The 27,174-nt window shown below is 44.3% G+C and overlaps 2 protein-coding genes across 5 annotated transcripts in view; both read right to left on the bottom strand.

The window, feature by feature from the left end:
* Nucleotides 1-1,304: 1,304 nt before the first annotated feature.
* On the bottom strand, nucleotides 1,305-5,207 carry CNTF (ciliary neurotrophic factor). The gene is made up of 2 exons (XM_061381586.1): nucleotides 3,490-5,207; nucleotides 1,305-2,266 (listed from the first exon to the last, which is right to left on the bottom strand). Exons 1-2 carry the CDS (start codon nucleotides 3,601-3,603, stop codon nucleotides 1,781-1,783), a joined length of 600 nt encoding a protein of 199 aa, XP_061237570.1. The 5' UTR covers nucleotides 3,604-5,207; the 3' UTR covers nucleotides 1,305-1,780.
* Nucleotides 5,208-5,389: 182 nt separating this feature from the next.
* ZFP91 (ZFP91 zinc finger protein, atypical E3 ubiquitin ligase) overlaps nucleotides 5,390-27,174 on the bottom strand; it is a 39,632-nt gene continuing 17,847 nt past the window's right edge. For 2 of the 4 annotated variants that reach the window (XM_061381568.1, XM_061381571.1), the window contains exons 3-11: nucleotides 15,408-15,617; nucleotides 15,119-15,155; nucleotides 14,623-14,727; nucleotides 13,967-14,101; nucleotides 13,289-13,339; nucleotides 12,777-12,855; nucleotides 11,781-11,895; nucleotides 9,277-9,376; nucleotides 5,390-9,071 (exon numbers count right to left, since the gene is read on the bottom strand). In XM_061381568.1, the coding sequence (XP_061237552.1) occupies nucleotides 8,561-9,071; nucleotides 9,277-9,376; nucleotides 11,781-11,895; nucleotides 12,777-12,855; nucleotides 13,289-13,339; nucleotides 13,967-14,101; nucleotides 14,623-14,727; nucleotides 15,119-15,155; nucleotides 15,408-15,617 (1,343 nt within the window). In that variant the 3' untranslated portion in view covers nucleotides 5,390-8,560. The remainder of the gene's footprint in view (nucleotides 9,072-9,276; nucleotides 9,377-11,780; nucleotides 11,896-12,776; nucleotides 12,856-13,288; nucleotides 13,340-13,966; nucleotides 14,102-14,622; nucleotides 14,728-15,118; nucleotides 15,156-15,407; nucleotides 15,618-27,174) is intronic. The other 2 variants (XM_061381569.1, XM_061381572.1) reach the window with 1 other exon arrangement.

The following is a 27,174-nucleotide window of genomic DNA, read 5'->3' as shown; positions in this document are numbered from 1 at the left end:
TCCACAACCAGCGTTGCAGACACAGCAATGAATTTCTCGTGCTGACTGGACCCAGCTGTGCATTATTGCCTCATTTGCTTCTGGTAAGGACACTCTTCCCTGGCTCTTCTCATGGTTTCTCTGTTCCTCCCCCTGCCTCTGAGACACACTGGACCCCTGCCTCCTCGGGAAGGCTTTCTGCGCCCCCGCCGGCCTTCAGCCGCGTGCCCCTTACCCGCCTCTCAGACTCCAGTCCAGTCGGGCACCCCGCCTTCCCTGCGTGCCAGAGCCCTTCCCGAGCGCTGTGCACCCTGAGGTCACAGGGTGCGGGGCACAGACCCACAGGCAGCCAGCCCTCTCTGACTCGCAGTCTTTTAAGAAGAAAAGAAGGTGGTCCTTTAAAGAAGCAAAGAAGGCCCAAGTAAGTAAGCCAGATTGATCTGAGCCCAGCCCTGAGCGTGCATCCACTGGCGTTGTGAAGGGAGCGACACCCGGGGACTTCTGATGCCCCGCCCCGCTGGCTCGCAAGCCCGGCTGTAAGTGGCCTTTCCTGTAACACCCGCGTTCACGAGTCGGTGTCGGCGTTCCTCTCAGGAACAGTACGCGCAGAGCCGGGCCCTTTGCCGAGGCGTAGGCGGGCCGCGCTGCGTGGCCTCAGAAGCTCGGCTGGGAACACAGCGGGCCTCACGCCCTCCGCGTGACTAAGGCCAGAGCGCGGCCGCTGGAGGAGGATTTCCACTTTTTCAGCCGAGCAGCGTCGTACCCGCCGCTCAGGGAGCTCGGGCTACAGGGCCTGTGTCACTCTGCGGTGCTGACTGCGGCGGCCTGAGGCAGCCTGGGGGACGCTGTGCCCAAGCGCACACCCAAGGGCATCCGCGCGTACTCGAGAGCACACCGCGGGCCTGCACACCGCCAGCCTCCAGAGGCGTGGCGGACCGACCTGAGGGTCTGCACTGCTCTCTTCCGGGCCAAGTGCCGGCAGCAAGTGCTCACGCTGCCTCTAACGCCCCCAGGACACAGCTGGGGGCTGTCTCCTCAGCCCCGGGGACAGAGTACACGGACGCCCTTCCCACCCCTCTGCGGCAAAGAGGAGCCGTGACAGAGGCCCGTAAGCAGGCCTCTGAAGTGAAGGGCACACGGGCTTTGGGACGCGGAACGCCTGGGTCTGCTAGGCGGGTAACCCTGAACAAGCTGTACCCACTCCTGCCAGCCTGTCTTCTCATCTGCCAAACGGAGATGCCACCGCCTCCCTCAGCGGGGTTGTGCGAGGTCGTGATTCCCGTAAAGCCCCTGGCAGGGCGCTTCAATACAGCAGATACTCAACACACGCTAATCACGATCTTTATTATCCGAGAGTCTGAGCTGGTGAGAGTCCATGATTTTTAAATCACTCTTTCAGTCTTCTCAGAAGAGTCATCCACAACTGGAGTTAAAAAATATATTTATCCTGTGAGGCTGTTACACGCCTGCAGAGGTTGTTGAGTGGGTAGGAAAGATGGGAACACTGCGGTGGGGGGATGCTGCCCTGTCCTCGTTCCTTTATGGCACGCGCGTGCACACACATGGACACACACACACGCACGCACCCCAGAATAAACCTGTGTGCCCATCATTCCTTTATGGCACACGCACACACACGTACACACACTCACCCCAGAATAAACCTGTGTGCCCATCTGTCCATGTCTCCAATCCTGTGAAAATGGCTGTGGTTTTAGAGGTTTTCAAAGCTAAGGCTGAGGCCTCAGAGAACACTGTCTATTTCGTCAGGAGAGAAAGCAAGTGAGAGGGAGCATAACCGCTACATTCTCTTGTCCTTGGTGGCACAACGGCTCCCACATGCGGGCACCCCACTTTGTCGAGAGATGGTCCTCAGGTCATGCACGGACCTCACCGTCCACCGAGAAAGCTCCTGCAGCACCTTCAGGCCCCACAGCTTCTTCTCAAAGAGACCAGCGTCCCCAGGGAGGAGGGGCGGCCCGCCGGCCTCCCTGGGGGGCACCCTGTGCTCCAGCAGCACCATCAACTCCTCCAGCTGGTACGCGAAGGCCGCCACCTGGAGGAGGACAGCGTGTATCGCCTGGTGGAAGTCTTCTTCAGCCGGGGTGAAGTGTGCCCGCTGGTCTTCCAGCAGCCGGGCCAACATCCCGTGGAAGGCGCGGTAGGCCTGGAGGTTCTCTTGGAGCCGCTCCGCCTCAGTCAGCTCGCTCCACCTGCTGGAGCTGGCCGTCGGCACGCCTTCCAGAGTGTCCAGGTTCATGTTCCCGTTCAGACCCTGATGCTTCATCTGGCCAAGGATACAGAGAAACGTCACCCCTCCTGCACTCACTCCACCGTTCTCACGTCACCTCTAAGTCCCACACGCACGCTACTCACTTCCCTGGTCAAGGGTCCAGATTGTAAAGAAAATAGTCTACAAGAGGAATTCTTCCTTTGGGATCCGTGACTGGCATCCCAGAATTTATACACACCGCTTGGATACCTGTTCACTTTTCTTGGGGGAATCGTAGCTTTTGCTAGGTGCCAAAGGCTGAAAGCCACTGTCTGGTCTAGAATAGCTTTTCCTCCCCACTCGACACTCCCTGCTGGCACCTAGAATATTACCATCATACTGGAGTTTAAGTATTTTAAATATACCTAAAGACACTGGCCATACCTAAGCAGCTCTAAAATACAGCCTTGAAAGAATTGTTCTAACAGCTCTCTCCACTGCCCACTCTCACTGGTGAGGAGAGTCATTTATTAGAGAAGTCAATAGCTATATATATATTTAATCTGTATTTTAAAGTCTGATTTCTGAATGTTGGGGCTTTAGGAAGAGAAACCCACTCTCCGAGAACTTAAATTCAGAGCTCTCCAAGGGAGTCTGCAGTTCCCACGGCAGGCCCTAGGTGAAGACTGACGGGAATCTTCCTCTACAGAAAATGTACCTAACCCCATGGTCAGCGCCTTAAGAACTGGACACCCTCCCCAGTTCCCCAGGGTTTCTTCCAGGAGACTTTTTTTTTAATAGGTGACCTTTCTATTTAGACACACAAACACTTCTGATTGTATAGGGCCCTAATACTGTAATAGGAAAAGCTGGTTGGTTTATACTGCTCTTCCCCCAGCTCTATGCACCTCCCTCAGCCTTATGTTTACATAGTTAAAAAGTCAGAACAACATATACATGAAGAACCCACACTTGGGAGGGCTCACGGTTCATCTACTCTGGAAGAATTCAGACAGGTATTCAAATTAGGAACAGCCTCCAAGACATACAGACAAACCTACCTAGAACCCCACGTATACTTCCTTATTTAAAGAGCATGTTTCCTAAATAGCATATAGAAAGAAACGTCTTAAAGGACTTCTCTCCAGGGAAAGGGCCGTGTCAAACGACAGGTGCCCAGTGTTTACAACAACTGCTTGGTTAGGGCTTCTGTAATGGATAACGGGGCGGAAATACGATGAAGGGCGGGGTCAGAAGAGAAGAAGTGAAAACAGACAACAGCAAAGTCGGCAACTTACGTAAGAGTCCACCAGAGCAGTCAGGTCTGAACGGATCTTCCGTGCTAGCCAGATGGAGCGGCTACACAGGTCCCGGCGGTGAGGGGGGAGCAGCGAATGCTCCGCGAAAGCCATCCCCTAGCTCAACGGCCAGGCCCAGCAAACGAGGGAGCTGGGTCTGTCTACACTGGTCCCAATCAGAAATGTGCCTCGCGGGCCAAATGCACTGGGCATCTCTCTCCTAACGGGACTGTGCACCCCCACCCCCGGCCTGGCTGAGGCGGCAGCGAATTCCTGGCTGTGGACTTTTGCGCCCGTGGAATCAGAGGCCCCTTCTCAATCGGCTTTTTGTCCTGCAGCGTCTGCCTCCATCCCTCTCCTCCTCAGCGCCTCGTGTACTTGTCTTCACGGCACTGTTTTGCTTTCGCACTTAGCAACAAGGTCGCTGTCACACTACCTCTCAGGATGCCCTGCCTAATGTGACCTATTTCATACACACGTTCCATCAGTCCATCTTTTTACCACCCGCCCTGTGCCCCCCAGGTCCCTCTCTCTCTTCTTTGGCCTAGTATACAATAATATTGTTACTATTACTGATACAGCTGCCATTCATTAAGCATCTACCCTGGGCCAAACATGGTTACCTGCTTTAAAGCCTTTATTTGATCTTTAGAATAGTTCTACAAGATAAAGTTTTCTTATTTTACATATGAAATGCAGGCTTAAAGAAGTTAATTCATGTGCACAAAATCCAGTACCTAGGTTCAAAATTTAAATATAGGTCTTTGATTCTACAGCTGTTTCTCCCACTGACTTTCCAATTTCATTCTTTGGGTGGTTCATATTTTTCGAGACACAAAGTTTACATGAAATAGACCCTGTAAAAATACAGCACTTTCCCCACTCCCACCCTTTTGCTCTGTTTAAAACTGAATTTTCACTTGATTACAAGTCAGCTAAGGGAGCATCACTATCATCTCAATCATGGTGCCTCCCTTTCCAGGATGAGGCAGGCACTGTTTAGGCCTGTTCTCTTCCAAAAGACAGGAAACACCCAACCCTGACTTGGTAACATTTCTGAGGCAGTCTCACTCAAGTGACAACATGCTTTTCTTCTTCTTCCTTATCCCAGTCATACCACATTGCTTCTTAACAAAGTGAAAATTCTTAACAAAATTCATAACAGAATAAACGGGACTGAGAAGCGAAGGCAGAGTTTAAGTGCTCACAGCATCACTTTATGCCATGTAGCTGTAGGTTCCAGGGTGATGCCAACTGGGTTGAGTCACATGTTTCATCCCCAAATGAATCAAGCAGTTCTATTTTATCACAGACACTACCTGTGAATCGAAACAAATGCCTTCTCAGGGGAAAAGTCCCACAAACAACGATCGAGGGACACAGAGGGAAAGAAATGGGCTGGGGGACTGTCACAACAGGCCTTTAAGGAAGGCAGCAGGAGTCTTTTTTTTTAACTCTGTACTTTTATGGACATTGAGTTTTGTGAAGGAGCACTGATATTAAATGCTATCAGAGTATTGTCATCATCAGAGTGAAATTAACCCCACAGCTTCCTTTACTACATTAAAATGGCCACCTTTTCCAGATTGTCGAAACACGGAAAGGATTTTCAATTTTGCCAAATGATCAGAATGGCATGTCAGTATTAGAAATCAAGAACTAAACAGAGTCAAAAGCTAACTACCTGATTCGCAACAAGGGCAAACAACAGTGTCTGCCACATCAACCTGTTCTGAGGGCACTTGGTTTTCTCATTGAGCAGCATCAATTATTTCACCCCAGCGTAACTATAACTCAGTACAACCAAGGAAGACCAGTTGCTTCCAAGAAGACAATTTTTATTTTTCTTCTTTACATTTTATTTTGGATATGCCTTAGCTAGATTAAGAGAAAACAAGGATTTGAAAAGCAGAGTATCCCTTTTATTATAGTTTCTTTTTACATAACCTTTTCGACCTAGATTCAGGTCTCTCTCCCATCAAAGGAGAAGGGTCCTGCACATTACAACAGGCAAAAAAGGCTTTTAGGAAATAAAATATTTTAAATTGATTCATTACAATTTTTCAATTTTCTTGAGTACATTGGAAGGTGGGAAAAAGGCAGGAGGGAAAGATGGTGCTTCAAACAGCCTGACCGTAATAACCTTAGTGAGGTTTAGTACACTCTATATTTTTCTCCAAACAGGTTCTAAGGAGGTTCAAGTGCTCTATGTGGGTGCTTTTCCATACCTTAATGTAGCTATTTTTACTCCCAGTCATCCTGGCCAGTGTTTATCTAAATTCTCTGCAACATATTAAGTCTCAATTATGCAAAATAACCCCAGGCAACCACAAACAAGGGGGAAGCACACCCTGGAGAAACAACGCCTGTTTCAAGTACGTTTCCAGAATTCAGAACTGCCAATTAAAGATGGAGAATACGCTGCGGGGAGAAGGTATTAAAAATGTACCAGAATTTGATTAAGAGTAGGAAACGGAGAATTTTAAGACCGAGTTCCTTAGAAAGATGGTGACGTAAACATCTGAGGAGCAGAAAGTTAAAGGGAAGAGAAACTTGTGACAGTCACTTAAAGCAACTCTTTCCTTTGCTGGCATCCCTTTCTCAAAAGGAAAAAAAACAAACTAAACCCGTGAAAAATACCTGAAAATTCACCTCAATCTGCTACAATAATTTATTGAAGCAAATTACAGGCAAACGGTAGCTATGAAGAGTGAGAAGGGGAGTTTCAAATCATGAGAACTGATGAGCTGCTTTTGGTGGGGAGGAGTGTGATAAAGGGAAGAAAACATTTTCCCTCTGTCTCCAAGTTTTCTTTTAAAAATGCAGTTTGCTTTTGTGTAGGCGGCTAAAACATTCGATGGCTAACCGCTGCAAGTGTAATTCACGGAGACCAAGGATAAGACAAATGTGACCGTGACAAGTGTCGGCTACAGACGCCTGCTAGGACTTCTACGGGGAAAGAACTTCGTTGTAGACCCGTCCAATTAATCTTATAGTAGTTTTACATCTACTCCACACACCAAAGTCAACTCCAAGTCCTCACTGCAGCCAGGAGAGCACTTTCCATATTCCTTCCATCCACTCCACTCTCTGCCCAGCCCTGGAGGCGATGGCAAAGCCTCCACAGGGAACACAAACAGCACATGTCTAAGACGCTCACTGCAGACGTGTCCCTCCCTACCCCCTGGCATCCAACACTCACACCCAGTGGGTGTAGAGCAAGCCTCTTTCAGAGATGGCGTTTTGTTACCCTTTTTTTTAGGAGGGGGAAAAATCAGAGAGAAAACTGACAAACTTTGTAGTTTTAGTGTTTGTGAAAAACAAGCTGTTCCTTATTCTGTTCTCAGCAAAGCTTCATTCTTTCCAACAGCCATTATACATTTCTAACAAACAATGAACAGGGCAAGCCTTTAATTCCAGTTTCTGAGGTATGTAGGATAGAAACTGCCCTTCTGGTTCTCTAAAAATGAGCCAAAATAGGTCTTTAGTCTTCTGGAAGTTATGAAGTTGTACAAAACTGTCTCTCTCCCATGGACAGTAGTAAGCGATACACCCATGAAAATCCCTACCTCAAGGGCAATGGTAATCCCTGGAATCTCAGGTGAAGGCCAAAGCATTGTGCGGACTATCCACTGTGCTGAAGACATCCTTTTTCTGAAGTGTCATTACAAGGGAAACACAACAGAACAAGTTCCCGTGACTTAAAACCGTCTGACTCTGACGATTCCTTCTCTAAAAGCAGTGCCCTTCAACAACTGGGAGCTGAGACGAACCCATGATGAAACACAGCAAAGACAGAGGGGCCAGAGCCGGGCTGACGGGGGGTGTGTACAGAGAAATGACGGGCACAGAGAAGCAAATGAAGAACTCTCAGGAGAAAACCTTGCTCTCTAGTTCAGACCCTGAATAACCTTCATCCCCTCAAAATTCCTGAACCTCGATGCTCTGCAAGCTCAAAGAGCACAAGTTACCACACCCCCACTGTCCTTCCCTGAAGAGGCTTCCAGAAAAGCACTGTAGTGATTCTGTTGGTGCTGAGGACCAGCTTTCTGCAAAGGCCACTGGAGCGCTATGATTTCAGGGGCTGGCTGTGCTTCCTCAACCCTCTATCTTGCCTTCTACAAGTACCTCTTATGCAAAGGACCCCACGTCAGAATAATGTAATCTTGCCCAGCCCCACAAAATATAGCAACAAAGACAAAAAAAAAAAATAATCAGACTTTCCATTAATAAATAAGGAATCTCAGGTTCCACAACACAAAAACACACATGTTCAAAGTGCAAATTTCTGTCATCAGTCTGGGACTTCTCACCGATAGAGCCCTGTCTATGGTCGGAGACCACGGGGCGGGCGGCCCCTCCTTGCCGGGAGCCTGCTTGCGAGCAAGTGAGCACCATTGAGAACCTTATGGAGGGACTGGGCGGCGGGGGGCAAGGAAGACGGAGAAGGCCAAGAGTAGGGAGGTGGTCCCCACGCAGCCTGCCTTCCTTCCTTCACCTGGAGAGAGTCGAGGGAGAGGGGGGTGAGAGATGTGCGCTGTTTTAACAGCTCACCCTGCTCAGGGGCCCTAAAGTGCCAAGTCAAGCTGCCAGCCTCCGGAGATTAGAAGTATATGATACTTGGAAGATACATGTGCTGCAAGGGTAGAAGCCAGGACCACGGGGCAGCGGGAGAGGAGGAGGAGGGGTAGAGAGGATATCAATATATTATTAAGAGTTAAAAGCTGATCCAGAGCACACTGAAGTTACAGGGTGAAAGGGGGCGTCTGCTGATGAGCAGAAGTCTGCCTGGTTGGAAAAAAGTTTAGAAAGAACCCTTCCTTTAAGAGCTGCTGCAGCGGCTTCTTTGTCGAGCTTTCTGAGAAAGGCAACATCAATTTTATAAAGGGGACGACAGAGGGAGAAGAAGGGGTGTGTGTGTGTGTGTGTGTGTGTGTGCGCTGTGACCCAATGGAAAGAGCAGGCCCTTCAGTTATTTCACTAGATTTTAAATGCTTTAAATTTTTTTTTTTGTCCTTTTTGTCTTTTAAATACAAAGTCTGAGCCGTCCCAGCGCCCGGTCCGCCCCTGGCTATGGCCCCGCCGAGTCCGAGTCTTCGATCAGGACCTCTGCGGTAGCACCGAGGATATCCGAGTTCATGACCAGCCCGTCTGCGCCCGTGCCGCCCCCGCCGCCCACGAAGAGCTTGCCGTCGGTCACCAGGCTCACCCGCTCGGCCCCACCACAGAAGGACTTGGACACACCCTCAGCTTCCAGCAGCAGGCACTCTCCAGGGGCGGGGTTTCCCAGCGGCTCGGGAAGCAGCGGCAGGCCCTGGCCACCAGCGGGCGGGCTGAGGGCCTCGGGGCTTGTGCCCAGGATGTCTGTGCTGGTGATGAGCGCGCCGGCGTTGGCGGCCAGGGCCTCGGCGATCAGCACCTCGGGGTGGCTCTTCGCTTTGTGCGCCACCACGCTGTCCTTCTTCTCAAACTTTTTGCCGCAGATATTGCAAGAAAATTGGTAGAAGGAGTCTGCATCGTGTTTCTTCATGTGCCAGTTAAGGGATGCCTTTTGCCGACAAGTAAATCCACAGATCTCGCATCTGAGAGAGTGAGAAAGAAAACAGCTTATCAAAAAGAGGAAGGGCCCTCTCATCCAGGGTCAGGGTCGCATGTACAAACGATGAGTCATCGAAACAGGTCCGTAGGCATGACCCCCCAATCAATGCCCGCTCTCACATGGGGAAAAGCCATGTGCCAGGAGAGGGGCTTCCTCCAGCAGGGCGCACCCCAGGAACAAGTACTCACTGGAGAGGCTTCTCGCCGGTGTGAATCATCCGGTGCACTGCCAGGTTGTGGGAACTCTTGAAGGCTCGAGCACAATACTCACAGATATAATCTCTTTGATCTGAGAAAAACAGTGTGATTAGTTAGTGTTCCATTTGGAATCCCTCTTAAGTATTTTTTCCTAGCTTACAAAAAGTAAGCAGATAACCAGGCAGGTGAATTTAGAGTAAAAGCAATGTAGAGTGTAAGCACCCTGGATAAACAAAACGAAAATAAACAGCAGGAGGGAATTCCCTGGCAACCCAGTGGTTTAGCTTCTTGGCCAAGAACAGTTCCTGGTGGGGCAACTGAAATCCCACACAGACTGCACAGCACACTCAGAAAAGTAAAGTATCATTTTCATCTTTTTTTTTTTTTCCAGTCTAGCCATTCATTAACATAAGACTGTGTTTACAGTAACAAAAATAAAAAACACAGCTAGAGAGAAATATGAGAATGTGAATCCTAATCTCAGTTTTACCAGTAAGTCAGATGCAGGATAAATTGCTTAGCAAGTAAACAATTTTATTTCTCATAGCTTTTTTCTTAAAACAGCTTTTTCACAGATTGTGAAAGCTGAATGGTTACATACAAAGAAGCTGGCGTTCAATGAACAGCAGCATTAAAAAAAAGAATCTGACATTACCTAAAGAAAACCAATCCATACACAAAGTGGTACTCATAGCTTCTGTTTCAGGTTTAAAAAAAAAAAGTTACCCAAGATAAACAATTTAAACTTCTCTCAAAAATCCTATGGGGCAAAGGAGCACTGGACTTCTTTTCTTCTTTATCAACTGGTTGGGGAGAAAGTGGACCAACACATGCTCAATGTCTACTTGTTGAACAAATGGCCACTACACTCTTCGTATGCCTTTCACTTAAAATGACCAGAAACAGTCACAGTGAAAACAAGATAAGAGGCAAACAACACCCAATGTAATCCTACCCTCCATCCCAAACAGTTCTAAAAGCAAGTGTAGGAGAAGAGCCACGTCTCTCCCACCTGAACGCACGGAGGCGGCACCTGGGGCTCTAGGAGACACAGAGGCGGACTCAGCAGGTCGAGGCGGGGCCTGAGACACGCCACCTCTAGCAGGGAGCTCACAACGCCAGGCCCGTCCGTCTGCATTCCTCACCAACAGTAGGGTCTGAAACGCACACTCCTACCCCAGGGACAAAGCTTACCGTCTCTCAGGTCTGGGCCACATTCCCAGCTCCACGGGAGCATGACGAACCCATGTGGAGCATTTCACATACTTAAGGAAATTATATTTTCAAAAGAAGCCAATTCACACTCATTTGGAAAAGTAAAACTCTCTTAACACTGACATCATAAAATTGTATCAACTACATACAAATATTTGGAAAGGGCTTAATTTCTAAACCAGTGTTTGTCATAGTCGGCTTATAAAATCCAGCTAAAGTAGTCTAAACTGGCTGTCAGAAATTATTTTCTATGGAATGAAACAGTGTAACAGGGAGAAGGGGCAGAGGAATGGCAGCTCCTTTAGAGAAACAGTGGGGGCAGCGTCCTCACTGAAGAGACGCAGCGGGAGGCAAGGACTGCAGCCTGTGGAGCCATGAAGACCTCAGGTACACCCCAGTGCCGGGCCCATCAGGTGCCCGGCTCCGTGCAGCACACAGCACCTTACACGTCGCCCCATTCCATCCTTATAAATACGCAGCGTTACTGGAATCATCACTAACCTTACCCAGCCCAATCTGTTCCTATTTAGCTGCACTTGACCACAACTGTCCAGTGGCTGAAAATGAACGCTGTCTGAACTCCTTCGACAACATGTGTCACACAGGTGTTCAGCTTCTCTTCTCCAGCCACCAGTTCCCGTAGGGGGCTACATGCGCGCACAGTTGCTCAGCAGTGTCCAAGTCTTCAGGCCCGCACAGACTGTAGTCTGCCAGGCTCCTCTGTCCATGAGATTTTCCAGCAAGAACACTGGAACGGGTTGCCAATGCCTCCTCCAGGGGATCTTCCTGACCCAGACGTTGAACCCGTGCCTCCTGTGGCTCCTGCACTGGCAGGTGGATTCTGTACCACTGAGCCACTTGGGAAGCCCCACAGGAGGTTACATGTGGATTCAATAGCTAGCCTTTGTGATTCCAATAGTAGCAGAAGTCTTGGGAGATTTTTAGTAGGTAATATAAACTATAAGCAAGCCTCCTCACCATTAAGGCTTTCTCTACATACTCCTCATTTTCAGTCCAGGTAGTTACTACAAGTATCTATCTAACTGAAGCAGAATTAGAAACCACCCCCAAAATTATTATTATTATTTTTTTGCTAAAAACTAGCTGTGTAACCACTGGTTACCTAATGCTGCTCAGCCTCTGGTTTGTTGGCTGTAAAACAAAGAGTAGTATAAACAAACTTGGTGATGGATGGATGGATAGGTTAGAAAAAAATATTGTTACCAATCTACACACTTAACAGGGCATTTAGCTACTTGATAAACATTCTAAGAAAGTACCTGTATGATGTTTGGCATGTCGGAGAAGTTGCTTCTGGAGCCTAAAGAGTCGTCCACAGGAGGGATGGGGACATACATATTTCTTCTTCAGCAAATGCTGGTATTTAATGTGGTGCTGAAAAAGTAAAACAAAGTGAAGAGAGAGAAAAATTAGGGCTTCCAGAAAGCTTAGCTCATTCCTTTGCAAAGTCAAAAGTACTGAAAGAAAACCAAGCCCTCTGTACGTGAACAGGGACCACTGCCATGGAGTGCTTCAGCACATGGCTCTGTTGCTCGCGCGCTCGTGACCCCGGAAGACACACCACGAGCTCCAGTCCCCATGTGTAGCAGGGAGGTGACGACACCTGCGTCAGCGTTGTGGGAACAGACATCGTGTACTGCACAGTGCTTAGTGCAGCGAATGGCACATGGCCAAGGAGTCATAGCCATCATTATCAGAACAGAACCAGAATCAGGGGGTAAGGCCTTAGTCGTATGTTATACTTGCTGCTAAAGACCAAACACTTCTTAAGCTTTAGTAATTAATATTTCATGTCTTCTGCCAGACCTAAATACAAGCTGTATCCTTACTCATTAAAAAAACTCACTTAAAATAAAAACCTCAAACTAAAAATTTATTCAAAATAGTAATCAAGAAATCTTACGTTTTAGTTTAACCTTATTCTTTAATAATAGACACTAAAAACAAAACCTGTTTAACTGTGTCTTGGTGTGTTATCACACAATCATCTATTATATCAGGCGCATTTGCACCATGAGAAATACTGGAATATCCCAAGATTCCAAGGAACCATTTACATTCAGGTTCTTAACCACTTAAAACAACAACAAAAGCCCAACTCAAGTCATTTGATGTTTAATAAATGACTGTTGTTGACATTACACAGTAATGATGAAGCCTGCACCAGTTCACAAACTAGAAAGTCTCAGTGAGCTCGGGAACTAGTAACGGGAAGCGCTCTGCGAGTCCGCCTCCTCTGGAACAGCCCCACTGACCTGCAGGTAGCGCGGGTGAGCAAGGACGGTCCCGCAGCCTTCCATCTCACAGCGGACGTACTGGATGGGGGGCTTCTTTCTAGTAACAACATGGAAGGGAAAAGTCAGCAACAGCAGGGAGGCAGTATGCACACTGGCCTTTCACTCCAACTGCACTATAGGGGATAGCTATTCTATAGTACGAAGAATTAAAATCTCTTTTACTAGCTTATAGCTTGCACAGAATTTATGTTAGAAATAATCAGACTGCCAAATGTTTAGTTTTTTTAAAAAAAGCACAAAATAAACCAGTAACTCTCCCAAAGGCAAAGAAGTGTTAAATTTTTTAGAAACTTTAAGATCCTGCAATGGAAGGTAAAACATAGTAGCTGTGCATCAAGGACACCAATGAAGCTGCTTCTGTGAGATTCTTAGCTAGTCGTTCCCACAGGGTAATCCCAAGGCTTAACACACGAGTGAAGGGCCCACTGCCAGCAAGAAGGCACAACCCTGCAGGACTGTAAATTACTCACCTCCTTTTGGGTAATCGTGGGCTTTTGTCATCTTTTCGCCTTCTTCCTCTCCTGTAATTAAAGAACAGAGTAACTGTCCACATAGTCCAGACTGAAGCTTATACAGTAAAAGATTAACTGAGGACATACACTCAAGACTGAACAGCTGGTGGCAGAAACAACGGATAACCCACAACACATAAACCCAAAGATTTCACTCTGAAGCAACTTTACCTATAAATAAAACCACACCACAAGTTAACTGAAAAAGTAGAAGAAATTAGTCTATTATCTAAAAGCCCTAAGAATATAAAGGATACTCTCCTTGTAAGAGAGAGAAAAGCCTACACGCTTAAAAGCGGCTCTCTCTGCAACAGGAACTAACTGCCAGGCACGCGCTTTCACCTGATCAAAGCCATTACATCACATGCCTTATTTGCCATACTTGTTTTTACTCTCTTTACTCCCTTCTCTGCGTCCCTGCAGCCACTGACCTACTGTACTCAATGGAACATCGTTAAGTACTGCTGTGAATGAAACTTTTCAAGCTTTTGAGAGAAGTCTTTCCAATCAAACTGTCAGCTGCTTGAGACGGCAATATGTACAGGTCAACATCTTTCCTCCCACTCCTACCCTTTTTTCCAACAGTGACCTGAAAATCTGCTAAGCCTCCATTTTCAGGAGTAACTGCCTACTCACTTCCTAGGAGGCTCCTCGTCTTCCCTGATTTCATTCTCTTCTTCTTTCACCTCTACCTCGACTTCCACTTTTATTTCCTTCTTCTCTTTCTCTTCTTTCACCTTCCCTGATTTTCTCCGTGGCTTTGGGGTTTCCCTGAAAATACAAACATATTTCAACATTGGCATCGAGCAAAGGATCCTTTCAAGAACATCTGTGATAGAAGGATAAAGCCTGGAGTTATCGCTGATTTATTATAAAATTATGCTCCTTGGGATAGTGGTTTCCAGCCACTATTTGTCATATGGACAGTAACCATACATATATTTAAAGCCAATGAGATGACCCCCACCCCCAAGCTAACAAAGCCTTAGAATCAAATCCCACTATAGATGTAAAGAAAAACAAAAGCAAAAAAAATTCTAAGTATTCAGGAAACTCATGACATCTTAAAACAGGCAGATGTCATAATAATTTGAATACGAGCAAAACAAAGTTCTACAGATGCGAGAGTGTGCTGTAGCAGGGAGTAACAGGATAATGCTAGGTTTGTAAAACAGGTGCAAAATTACTCCTTTAAAAATTAAGTCCATATCCATTAGTTTGGCAACAAGGTGAAATAAAAGCATGCAAAAATGCTTTCCTAATTTATTTTTCACCAACAAACTGAGACATGCCTTTCTAAGTGGGGTTTGTAAGTCTCATCTCTTGGATCATCTTTGAACGGTATTTCTTCTTCACTGATCAACATCTCTTCTTCCTCCTCCTCTTCCTCATCACTGCTAAAAAGAAGCCAACAGAGATTAGAAATCCCAGCTGTTGTAAGTCTACCTGACTGATTTTATTCAGCAATTTACTTAGACGCAGCCACAGATTCACAGCATCATCTAGGATTTTCATTCTAATGATCTAGCTGGACTGCCACCTAGCTCTTTCCCCCACAGAATAATAACTGGAACTAAAAAGACAAAAATCCCAGACATTTCTCATTTCAAAGGCAAGCCAAAGATGGCTCAGTGACACTAACAGTTAAAAAACAACTATTATTTAACAACAGTTAGAAAACATCAATTATTTCAAGTAGAAAACCTCTGAGCCATGTGATCTGACTGACCAGCCTTCATCCCCTTTACGTCCCCAAGGGCTTAAATATGAAATATTGCAGCTTCTTACCTAATGCCACCTGGAGACTGATGCTCTTCTGCAGCATCTAGAAAAGGTACAAACAGAACTTGTGGTATGAAGGTATAGATATTTTCTCTCTGTAGTCAAGAGACTCAAACCAAATTACAGTTTAGGGTTATTACACAAATGGAGAATTCTTTGTAAGCTATCAAAAAAGACCCTTCCTATAACACCACACGTGACCCTAAAAGTCAGGCTGTTCTGGTAAATGTTCAACATGACATAAAAATCAACAGGCAACTGGTGATTAAACAATCACACTCTCCTGGCACTGTACCATAATCGAGCTGATCTGTGTTTGGCTCTGACTTGCAGATGAGCTGCAGGGAACCAGTCTTGGACCGAGAGCTGCGGGTGTTCTCTGCGTCGCGATGCCGAGAGACGGATGTGCGGCTGCTACCGCGCCAGCCCCGGCTAGGCCGAGCTGTTGCCGAGGGAGCTTCCTGAGCGAGGGCAGATTCTTCCTCCTCTTTCTCTTCCTTGGGATCTAGAGGAAAACATACACCATTCTTTTAGAGTTTACAGTTGGCCAATAATCATCTCTGTGTATCTCTGAAGATAACACTCACCCCCCACCACCTGTGGACAGAATTTTACTGATATAATAGAAGCAAGATGAGGGGGAAATGTGATAAAAACTTATCCTTACTGTCATCAGTCTAAAGAAACTGCTTTGTAGGTTGCAAAGCAGCAATTTTATATTTATAGTTTATATATATACTAAAAAATAAAATGCTAAGAGAAATATACCTAAGATCTAACCTTTTGTTCTATATTTTAATCATTAGATCTAAGACAGAAGAGAGTGGTCCCCAAAAGATGACCAGATCTACAGACACATGAGCAAGAAAGAAGCACAGTTCTAGATGGTTTAACAATCAAACAATGTTGCAAGTAAGTGCAAAAGAGCAGTTCCATCAAAAGGAATTCCTTTGCATCTATTCAGTTTTACTCAGTATATTAAAAGTGAGCCTATTTTGACCATGGAAGATCCTTTCAATAATCTCAGAAAGGAAAAGTCCTTTGTAAGAACAGCATAGGATTTTAGGTCTTAAGACTGATACATCCAACTTTATAAACATAAAAAGTTTTCAGCATGTCAAATTCCACTACAATCAAAGTCTAACGGCCCAACAGAAAGATAGCAACTCAGTAAAAATGGTTTTCAAACGTGTGAACAAACCAAAACAATGACCACAAAGCTCGACCCACTCATAACAGGAGACACTCCGATGAAGCCAACAGTGCCGTGGCAGTGTTCCCTTAGAATACTGGCAACGATCGAAACGTCTGCCAACACACTGTATCAGCAAGGTTGTAGGAAAATAGGAAGTCTTGACAAGATCAACATGTGGACATCAGTAAAACCTTTCTATAATGGACAATTTGGCAATATCTATCAAAATTTTAAGTATATATACCTTTCCCATCAAGTTCAACTACTAGGAATTTATCCTACAAAACTAAGATCACACTTATAAAACCCACATCCATAAAATGTCTAAATATTATATATGTGTATATATAGATAGTATAAATCTACCTATCTACATATCAATCTATATATATCACAATACTTCTGTACAGATTATAAGAAACATAAATACTCGCCACCTTCCAGGGAAGATCTAAAAACACTTCCAGTAATTCCGCCTCACAGTATCTACCCTATGAAGAGAAACTGGCACATGGAGGCTCACTATAGCATGTTTAAAATAAAAAACGGAAACAATGTAACTTTCCATATTTAGGGGAAAGTGCTTATTAAAAAAGATACAAAAAATTAGCTTCCTTTACTGCAGAGCAAGGTGGTGACTGGGAGTTGTCTCAGTTTTAACTACACTGGTTTGAAAGTTTTATGAGACCATATTAAAGTAATGAAACAGAATTCACTTGAAATGCAGAGATGAATAGCAGTGGGAACTTCAACTTGTTCAAGATCACAAAATTATCTAAGTAGACCTAAAATTAAAAATCCTGTCTTGGGCTAGTAATCAAGGACTTTTACATGTAGGTCACCACTGCTTTTAAGAAAATTTCTTCAAAGGGAGAAACTCAAAACCCTTTATAAAGTACTGCAACATTAAATAATAAAGAGAAAATTAAAAGTATTTCTTTTACTCAACCTAGCTACACTAATGTGGGCTTGAAACCTATTCCATAACCTCCTATACTCAATAAAGCTCTTCTCTACTTCATGATGAAAGGATATGCCCACATCTTCTCAAACTGTGGGTATTATCCACAGGACAAATGATGGTCATCTGATGAGAACTGCTTATCTTTACAAATAAAGCACAGCAGCCTGTTTTATTGAATAACCCACACATCACCTAAAACTCTATAGTTTTTTAAAAAAACATTGTCAAAGTGACAACAGCAAAACTGTCCCTCATCAGAAATGCACACACATACCACGTGCCACAATCAAGTCTGAGGACTCTGCAATACAGTCAAAGGTTGACAACAACCAAGTAAACACGGAAGCAAGAAACAAGCTACACAAGCCATGTAAGGAAACCTCTGTAGGTCATGAGCTGAGCAAAAGCAAGCAGCCTTCAGACAGACCACATAAGACAAAGAACATGGTTTTTCAAAATATGCTCAAACAGCTAAAGGAAATCTTACGAAACTAAAGGATATCAGAAGAATGATGGCTCAACAAACAGAAAAAATGCCAACAAAAAGATAGCAATTATAAAAAGCAATCAAATTCTGGGGCTAAAAAGTATAATATCTGAAATGAAAAATTCATTAGACGGTTTCATTAAACAGCAGATTGAGAAAGGAGACACATTAGCAAACTTAGGTCAACTGAGAGCATCCACTCTGAAGAACAGAAAGAAACACACTAAGAGATCAGTGGGGGACCATTAAAACAAACCAATATACACAGTCCCAGAAGGAGAGTACAGAATGGAGCAGAAGGAATCTCTTCAGTTCAGTCGCTCATTTGTGTCCTACTACTTGCGAGCCCATGGAGCACAACATGCCAGGCCTCCCCGTCCATCACCAACGCCCAGAGTTTACCCAAACCCATGTCCATCAAGTCAGTGACGCCATCCAACCATGTCATCCTCTGCCATCCCCTTCTCCTTCTGCCTTCAATCTTTCCCAGCATCAGAGTCTTTTCAAATGAGTCAGCTCTTCGCATCAGGTAGCCAAAGTATTGAGAGTTTCAGCTTCAACATCAGTCCTTCCAATGAACACCCAGGACTGATCTCCTTTAGGATGGACTGGTTGGATCTCCTTGCAGTCCAAGGGCCTCTCAAGAGTCTTCTCCAACACCACAGTTCAGAAGCATCAATTCTTCAGCATTCAGCTTTCTTTATGGTCCAACTATCACATCCTACATGACTACTGGGAAAACCATAGCTTTTACTGGAAAAACCATAGCTTTGACTAGATGAACCTTTGCTGGAAAAATAATGTTTCTACTTTTTAATATGCTGTCTAGGTTGGTCATAACTTTTCTTCCAAGAAGTAAACATCAAAATTTTAATTTCATGGCTGCAATCACCATCTACAGTGATTTTGGAACCCAAGAAAATAAAGTTGTCACTGTTTCCATTGCTTCCCCATCTATTAACCATGAAGTGATGGGACCTGATGTCATGGTCTTAGATTTTTAAACACTGAGTTTTAAGCCAGCCTTTTCACTCTCCTCTTTCACCAAGAGGCTCTTTAGTTCCTCTTCCCTTTCTACTTTAAGGGCAGTGTCATCTGCGTATCTGAGGTTACTGATATTTCCTGATTATCTTGATTTCCTACAATCTTGACTCCATCTTGTGCTTCCTCCAGCCCTGCATTTCACATGATGCACTCTACATAGAAGTTAAATAAGCAGGGTGACAATATACAGCCTTGAAGTACTCCTTTCCCAATTTGGAACCAGTCTGTTGTTCCACGTCTAGTTCTAACTGTTGCTTCTTGACCTGCATACAGATTTCTCAGGAGGCAGGTAAGGTGGGTTGGGATTCCCATCTCTTTAAGAATTTTCCACAGTTTGTTGTGATCCACATAGTCAGAGGCTTTGGCGTAGTCAATAAAGCAGATTTTTTTCTGGAAGTCTCTTGCTTTTTCTATGATCCAGCAGATGCTGGCAATCTGATCTGTTTCCTCTGTCTTTTCTAAATCCAGCTTGAGCATTTGGAAGTTCTTGGTTCACATACTGCTGAAGCCTCGATCGGAGAATTTTGAGCATTACTTTACTAGCGTGTGAGATGAGTGCAAATGGGCAGTGGTTTGAACATTCTCTGGCACTGCATTGGAATGAAAACTGACCTTTTCCAGTCCTGTGGGCACTGCTGAGTTTTTCCAAATTTTCTGGCATATTGAGTGCAACACTTTAACAGCATCATCTTTTAGGATTTTAAATAACTTAGCTGGGATACCATCACCTCCACTAGCTTTGTTCCACTAGCTTTGATGCCCACTTGACTTTGCATTCCAGGATGTCTGGCTCTAGGTGTGTGATCACACTAGGTGTGGTTGTCTGGGTCATTAAGATCTTTTTTTGGTATGGTTTTTCTGTGTATTCTTGCCACCTCTTCTTAATATCTTCTGCTTCTGTTAGGTCCATACTGTTTCTGTCCTTTATTGTGCCCAGATTTGCATGAAATGTTCCCTTGGTAACTCCAATTTTATTGAAGAGATCTCTGCTGCTGCTAAGTCGCTTTAGTCATGTCCAACTCTGTGCAACCCCATAGATAGCAGCCCACCAGGCTCCCCCGTCCCTGGGATTCTCCAGGCAAGAGCACTGGAGTGGGGTGCCATTGCCTTCTCCGGAAGAGACCTATAGTCTTTCCCATTCTGTTGTTTTCCTCAATTCTTTGCACTGGTCACTGAGGAAGGCTTTCTTATCTCTCCTTGCTATTCTCCGGAACTCTGCATTCAGATGGGTACATCTTTCCTTTTCTCCTATGCCTTTTGTTTCTTTTTCTCAGCTATCTGTAAGGTCTCCTCAGACAACCATTTTGCCTTTTTTGGATTTCTTTTTCTTGGGGATGGTCTTAATCACCGCCTCTTGTAACTTCACAAACCTCCATGCATAGTTGTTCTTCAGGCACTCTATCAGATCTAATCCCTTGAATCTATTTCTCACTTCCACTGTATAATCATGAGGGATTTGATTGAGATCATACCTGAATGGTCTTGTGGTTTTCCCTACTTTCTGCAATTTAAGTCTGAATTTGGCAATAAGGAGTTCATGATCTGAGCCATAGTCAACTCCCAGTCTTGTTTTTGCTGACTATATGGAGGTTCTCCATCCTTAGCTGCAAAGAATATAATCAATCTGATTTCGGTGTTGACCATCTGGTGATGTCCATGTGTAGTCTTCTCTTGTGTTATTGGAAGAGGGTGTTTGCTATGACCAGGGCATTTTCTTGGCAAAACTGTTAGCCTTTGCCCTGCTTCATTTTATAGCCTAAGGCCAAACTTGCCTGTTACTCCAGGGATCTCTTGACTTCCTACTTTTGCATTCCAGTCCCCTATGATGAAAAGGACATCTTTTTTGGTTGTTAGTTCTAGAAGGTCTTGTAGGTCATCACAGAACCATTCAACCTCAGCTTCTTCTGCATTACTGGTCAGGGCATAGACTTGGATTACTGTGATACTGAATCATTTGCCTTGGAAACAAACAGAGATCATTCTGTGGTTTCTGAGATTGCACCTAAGTACTGCATTTTGGACTCTTTCGTTGTCTATGATGGCTACTCTATTTCTTCAAAGGTATTCTTGCTCACAGTAGTAGATATAATGGTCATCTGAGTTAAACTCACCCATTCCAGTCCACTTTAGTTCACTGATTCCTAGAATGTCGATGTTTACTCTTGCCATTTCCTGTTGACCACTTCCAATCTATCTTGATTCATGGACTTCACATTCCAGGCTCCTATGCAATATCATTCTTTACAGCATCAGACTTGACTTCCATCACCAGTCAAATCTGCAGCTGGGTTTTGTTTTCCCTTTGGCTCCGTCTCTTCATTCTTTCTGGAGTTATTTCTCCACTCTTCTCCAGTAGTATATTTGGCACCTACCAACCGGGGGAGTTCATTTTTCAGTGTCATATTTTTTCCCTTTTCATACTGTTCATGGGGTTCTCAAGGTAGGAATGCTGAAGTGATCTGCCATTCCCTTCACCAGTGGACCATGTTTTGTCAGAACTCTCTACCATGACCCGTGCATCTTAGGTGGCCCCACATGGCATGGCTCATAGTTTCATTGACTTAGACTGATCCATGTGATCAGTTTGGTTAGTTTTCAGTAACTGTAACAGAAACAACACTCAGAGAAATAAAGGACAAAACACCCCCACCAAGTCTAAGACACAAACCCATGCAAACAAGAAGCTCCACGATCCTATCCAAACAATCTTACATTCACAGGTTCTCAACATCTTTTGAGAGCAAACAATCCAATCAACAGAAAATGGCTCTACAAGTATCAAACAAAACAGACTTCAAGTCAAAAACTGCTGTAAGGACACAAAGTTAGACACTATATATTAAAAGTCAATCAAAACAATGTAAATTATAAATCTATACATATGTAATACATGAAGTAAAAACAACAGATTTGAAGGGGAAAACAGGTGTTACTAAAATAAGTTAGAAACTTCAATATCTTACTTTCAGTAATGGATAAAATGACTACTCAGAAATTCAACTAGGAAATAGAGGACCTGCACAACAGTATTTAAAATAATTAAAACAGGGAAAAAAAAAAAAAAACTAACAGATACAAAAACAACAGAATATACAATTTTCTCAAGTACACACAGAAGATTATCCAGAAAAGACCATATATTAGGCCACTTACGATATTTAAAAAGATTGAGTGAATTCCCTGGTGTTCTGGGTTTGCACCTACAGAGGCAACAGCACTCACCCAACAAAGGCCACAACGTCTCACAAAACATGGACTGCAGCAAAAGCAGCAGAGTGGCATTAGCGGCTACATTAAAACACAAACAAACAAACAACACATGTCTAATCAATACCTAACTTTATACCAGGTCAGGAAGCAACAGTTAGAATTGGACATGGAACAACAGACTGGTTCCAAATAGGAAAAGGAGCATGTCAAGGCTGTATATTGTCAACCTGCTTACTTAACTTACATGCAGAGTACATCATGAGAAACGCTGGGCTGGAGGAAACACAAGCTGGAATCAAGATTGCTGGGAGAAATATCAATCACCTCAGATATGCAGATGACACCACCCTTATGGCAGAAAGTGAAGAAGAACTAAAGAGCCTCTTGATCAAAGTGGAAGAGGAGAGTGAAAAAGTTGGCTTAAAGCTCAACATTCAGAAAATGAAGATCATGGCATCCAGTCCCATCACGTCATGGGAAATAGATGGGGAAACAGGGGAAACAGTGTCAGACTTTATTTTTGGGGGCTCCAAAATCAATGCAGATGGTGACTGCAGCCATGAAATTAAAAGACACTTACTCCTTGGAAGGAAAGTTATGACCAACCTAGATAGCATATTCAAAAGCAGAGACATTACTTTGCCAACAAAGGTCCGTCTAGTCAAGGCTATGGTTTTTCCTGTGGTCATGTATGGATGTGAGAGTTGGACTGTGAAGAAGGCTGAGCACTGAACAATTGATGCCTTTGAACTGTGGTGTTGGAGAAGACTCTTGAGAGTCCCTTGGACTGCAAGGAGATCCAACCAGTCCATTCTGAAGGAGATGAGCCCTGGGATTTCTTTGGAAGGAATGATGCTAAAGCTGAAACTCCAGTACTTTGGCCACCTCATGCAAAGAGCTGACTCATTGGAAAAGACTCTGATGCTGGGAGGGATTGGGGGCAAGAGGAGAAGGGGACGAGAGAGGATGAGATGGCTGGATGGCATCACTGACTCGATGGACGTGAGTCTGGGTGAGCTCCAGGAGTTGGTGATGGACTGGGAGGCCTGGCGTGCTGCTATTCATGGGGTTGCAAAGAGTCGGACACAACTGAGCGACTGATCTGATCTGATCTGATCTGATCTTGACAGTTTGTTGATTTTGTCAAATGCCTTTAAACTACATCAACTGGGATTGATTTTTGTGTGTTGAACCACGCACCTGATCCTGGGATCACTTGGTCATAGTTTTAATGTGCTGCACTGCCTCGATATGCCAAAATAGATTGGGAAACAGTGGCTGACTTTATTTTTGGGGGCTCCAGAATCACAGCAGATGGTGATTGCAGCCATGAAATTAAAAGACGCTTACTCCTTGGAAGCAGTTATGACCAACCTAGACAGCATATTAAAAAGCAGAGACATAACTTTGCCAACAACAGTCTGTTTAGTCAAGGCTATGGTTTTTCCAGTGGTCATGTATGGATGTGAGAGTTGGACTATAAAGAAAGCTGAGTCCGAGAATTGATGCTTTTGAACTGTGGTGTTGGAGAAGACTCTTGAGAGTCTCTTTGGACTGCAAGGAGACCCAACCAGTCTATCCTAAAGGAGATCAGTCCTGAGTGTTCATTGGGAGGCCTGATGCTGAAGCTGCAACTCCAATACTTTGGCCACCTGATTCGAAGAACTGACTCATTTGAAAAGACCCTGATGCTGGGAAAGATTGAAGCCGGGAGGAGAAGGGGCCGACAGAGGATGAGATGGCTGGATGGCATCACCAACTCGATGGACATGGGTTTGTGTAAACTCTAGGAATTGGTGATGGACTGGGAGGCCTGGTATGCTGCAGTCCATGGGGTAGCAAAGAATGGGACATGACTGAGCAACTGAACTGAACTTTACACCTTAAAGAAAAAAGGGGCGGGGAACGCAAACAAAACCCAAAACTAGCAAAACAAAGGAATAAAAAGTAGAGATAAATAAGAAAACAGTAAGACAACAGAGAAAAAGATGAAAGCAAGTTAGTTCTTTGAAAAGATCAACAAAATCAACAAGCCTCTAGTTAGACTGAGGGGAAAAAAAGGAGGCTCGAACTACCAAAAATCTGAACACACTTAACAAGTGAAGACACTGAGTTGGTAATCAGAAACCTCCCAGTGATAAAGAAAAAAGCCTAGAAGGAACCTCCCAACTCCCCAACTCATTCCATAAGGACAGCATAACTGATATCAAAGCCAGACAAAGATACAAGAAAACTACAGATCAATATTCCTGCAAATCAAATTCAGCAGCATATCGAGACAGTGCAGCACATTAAAACTATGACCAGGTGATCCTAGGATCAGGAGGGTGGTTCAACACACAAAAATCAATCCCAATTGATGTAGTTTAAAAGCATTTGACAAAATCAACAAACTTTCAATATAAGAACACACAATAGAAACTTCCTCTGCCTGGTAAAGGACATTTATCAAAACCCCAGAGCTAAGATACTTACTGGCAAAAGCTCCTTTCCTAAAATCAGAAACAAAGTATCGATGCCCTTTTCCTCCTCATGGATTTAACTCTTTACTAGAAGTTCTAGCCAGAGCCTTAGGCGAGAGAAGAAAGGCACACAAACAGGAGAGAGTAAAGCTAAATCTATCTGCAAATAAAATGACCTTATTTCTAAAGAATCTGCAAAGAAGAACTACTAAAGGTAACAAAAATTTAGCAGAGTTTCAGAATATAAGATCAACAGGCAAAAATTAATTTTTTAAACTATACCAGCAATGAGCAATCCAAAAAGGAGAATTAAGAAAATGATTCCACTTACAATTCAATCAAAAAGAAAAACATACTTAAATACTGCTAAAATGGCAATACTCCCCCCAAAGATCTACAGATTAAATAGAATCCCTATCAAAAATTTCAGCTTCCTTTTTTGTAGAAATTGACAATGTGATCCTAAAATTCATATGAAAATGCAAGCAGCCTAGTTTAGTCAAAACAATCTTGAAAGTGAATTTGGAGTACTCTGTCCAACCTCAAAACTTACTACAAAGCTATAGTACAGTGTGGGCCTGGAACAGGGTGGAGAGTCACAGCCAGGGAGCCACGCGAACGTCCAGATGTGCGCCCGTGCTCTCTGTGCGCGCCGTCGTGTCTCTCTGTGACCACGTGGACTGTCGCCCACCAGGCTCCTGTGTCCACGGGATTGTCCCAGCAAGAACACCCGACTGGGATGCTTTACTTCCTCCAGGGGATCTTCCCAAACAGGGATGGAACTCGCATCTAATGTGGCTCCCACACTGCAGGGGATACTTTACCATCCAACCACTGGGAAAGCCCCCAAAACCCAAACACTTACGGTCAAATAATTTGACAAGGTTGCCGAGACCGTTTGTGGGGAAAGAATAGCTTCTTCAACAAATGGAGATACATACAATGAATGAAGCCGGACCCTTACTTTATACCATACACAAAGATTAACTCAAAATGGATCAGAGACCTAAATGTGAAGAGCTAGCACTAAATAAATTAGAAGTGAAGTCTGTAGAATGGAAGAAAATATTTGCAAGTCACATATCTTATAGGAGTCTAATATCCAGAATATTAAAAAACTCAATTTAACAGCAAAAGACAAACCATCCAGTTAAAAAATGGGCAAAGGGAAGGGCTTGAACAGATATTTATCCAAAGACAGACAAATGCTCAAAAATCACACAAAAAGACGCTCACTATAAGTCATCAGTGACATGTAAATCACAACCACAATGAGACGACTACTTCATACGCACCACAATGCCTACAACCACAGCAATTTTAAAAATGGAAATAACAAGTATCAGAATGTAGGGAAACTGGAACTCTTTGTACACTGCTAGTGGGAATGTAAAATGATGCAGCCACTGTGGAATATTTCGCAGTTCCTCAAAAAAACAAAAACAAAATTACCACTGGTTATTGTTCAGCTGCTACGTCATGCCCGACTTTTTGCGACCCCCAAAACTGCAGCACGCCAGGCTTTCCCGTCCTTCATTATCTCCCTAAGATCGCTCAAATTCATGATCATTGATTGAGTCGATGATGCCATCCAACCATCTCGTCCTCTGTCGCTCCCTTCTCCTCTTGCCCTCAGTCTTTCCCAGCACCAGGGTCTTTTCTAAGGAGTCAGCTCTTTGCATCAGGTGGCCAAAGTACCTGTCAACTCCACTCCTACATATATGCCCTCAAAGCTGAAAACAGGTATTCAAATACCTGTGCGTGGATGTCTGTAAAGTACAATCCACTAATGTGCAAACAACCAAGACAGCTGTCCAACACCGAATGGACAAACAAAACGCAGTATTTCTCATGAGGAGGAATCAAGCACCTTTGGGACTGACAGATACACACCATTATGTTTAAAATAGATAACGAACAAGGACCTACTGTACAGTACAGGGAACTCTGGTCAGTATTCTGTAACAACCTAAATGCGAATGAGAAGGATACATGTGTAACTGAAGCACTTTGCTGTACACCTGAAATGAACATAATGTTGTTAAACAGTACTCCTATATAACAAATAAAACTAAGTTAGTGTTCGTCAGAGGCTGGAAAGGGGCTGGGTGGGAAATGACTCCCTTTAATGGGTACAGGGCCTCTGCAGATCGAGGTGTTGGGAGCACAGCACTGTCAATGGACTAAATGGCACTGAAGTCTATGTTTCATGATGGTTCACTCTGTCCCATGAGTACGGTACCACCAGCCACTGTGAGTGCCGTGAATACCACACGGTGGGATGAGGAAGAGCGGACAAACCGAGAGCGGGGGATGCTGTGAACTGAGACAAAAAGACACTGGTGCTGCTGGCAGGCATGCGTCTCCCAATTCTTCTAGGTACCAAGATGAAACATAAAGTGAATTTTCTCAATCTGAGAGTAGCTGACAATCCTTTTAAAACAATCTAACATCAAATCCAAAAGGCGACAGCCATTTCATCACGATAAAACACTTCAAGTTCTAAGTTTTACCCTAATATGATCTGGTCCTCCTTCAGACTGGCTCCTCACTTTTCTAATTGAGGCTGAGAGAAATTAAACAACTTATCCAAGATTACAGAGTTAACAGAGAATGGCTGGTTAACAGGCTGGAACAAATGAGAGTGTAAGTCTTATCTCTAATTAAATATTTACATTTTTGGAGGAAAACTAACAAACC

Source organism: Bos javanicus, chromosome 15 (assembly GCF_032452875.1).
Source record: "Bos javanicus breed banteng chromosome 15, ARS-OSU_banteng_1.0, whole genome shotgun sequence".
NCBI classification, from domain to species: domain Eukaryota; kingdom Metazoa; phylum Chordata; class Mammalia; order Artiodactyla; family Bovidae; genus Bos; species Bos javanicus.
This window is presented reverse-complemented; position numbering and strand designations above follow the sequence as displayed.

Excerpts from the sequence above, each read along its gene's own strand:
- CNTF (XM_061381586.1), bottom strand. The coding sequence starts at position 3,603 with ATGGCTTTCGCGGAGCATTCGCTGCTCCCCCCTCACCGCCGGGACCTG. Across the intron at positions 2,267-3,489 it reads CTGCTCTGGTGGACTCTTAC|ATGAAGCATCAGGGTCTGAA; the intron begins GTAAGTTGCCGA and ends ATCCTTGGCCAG.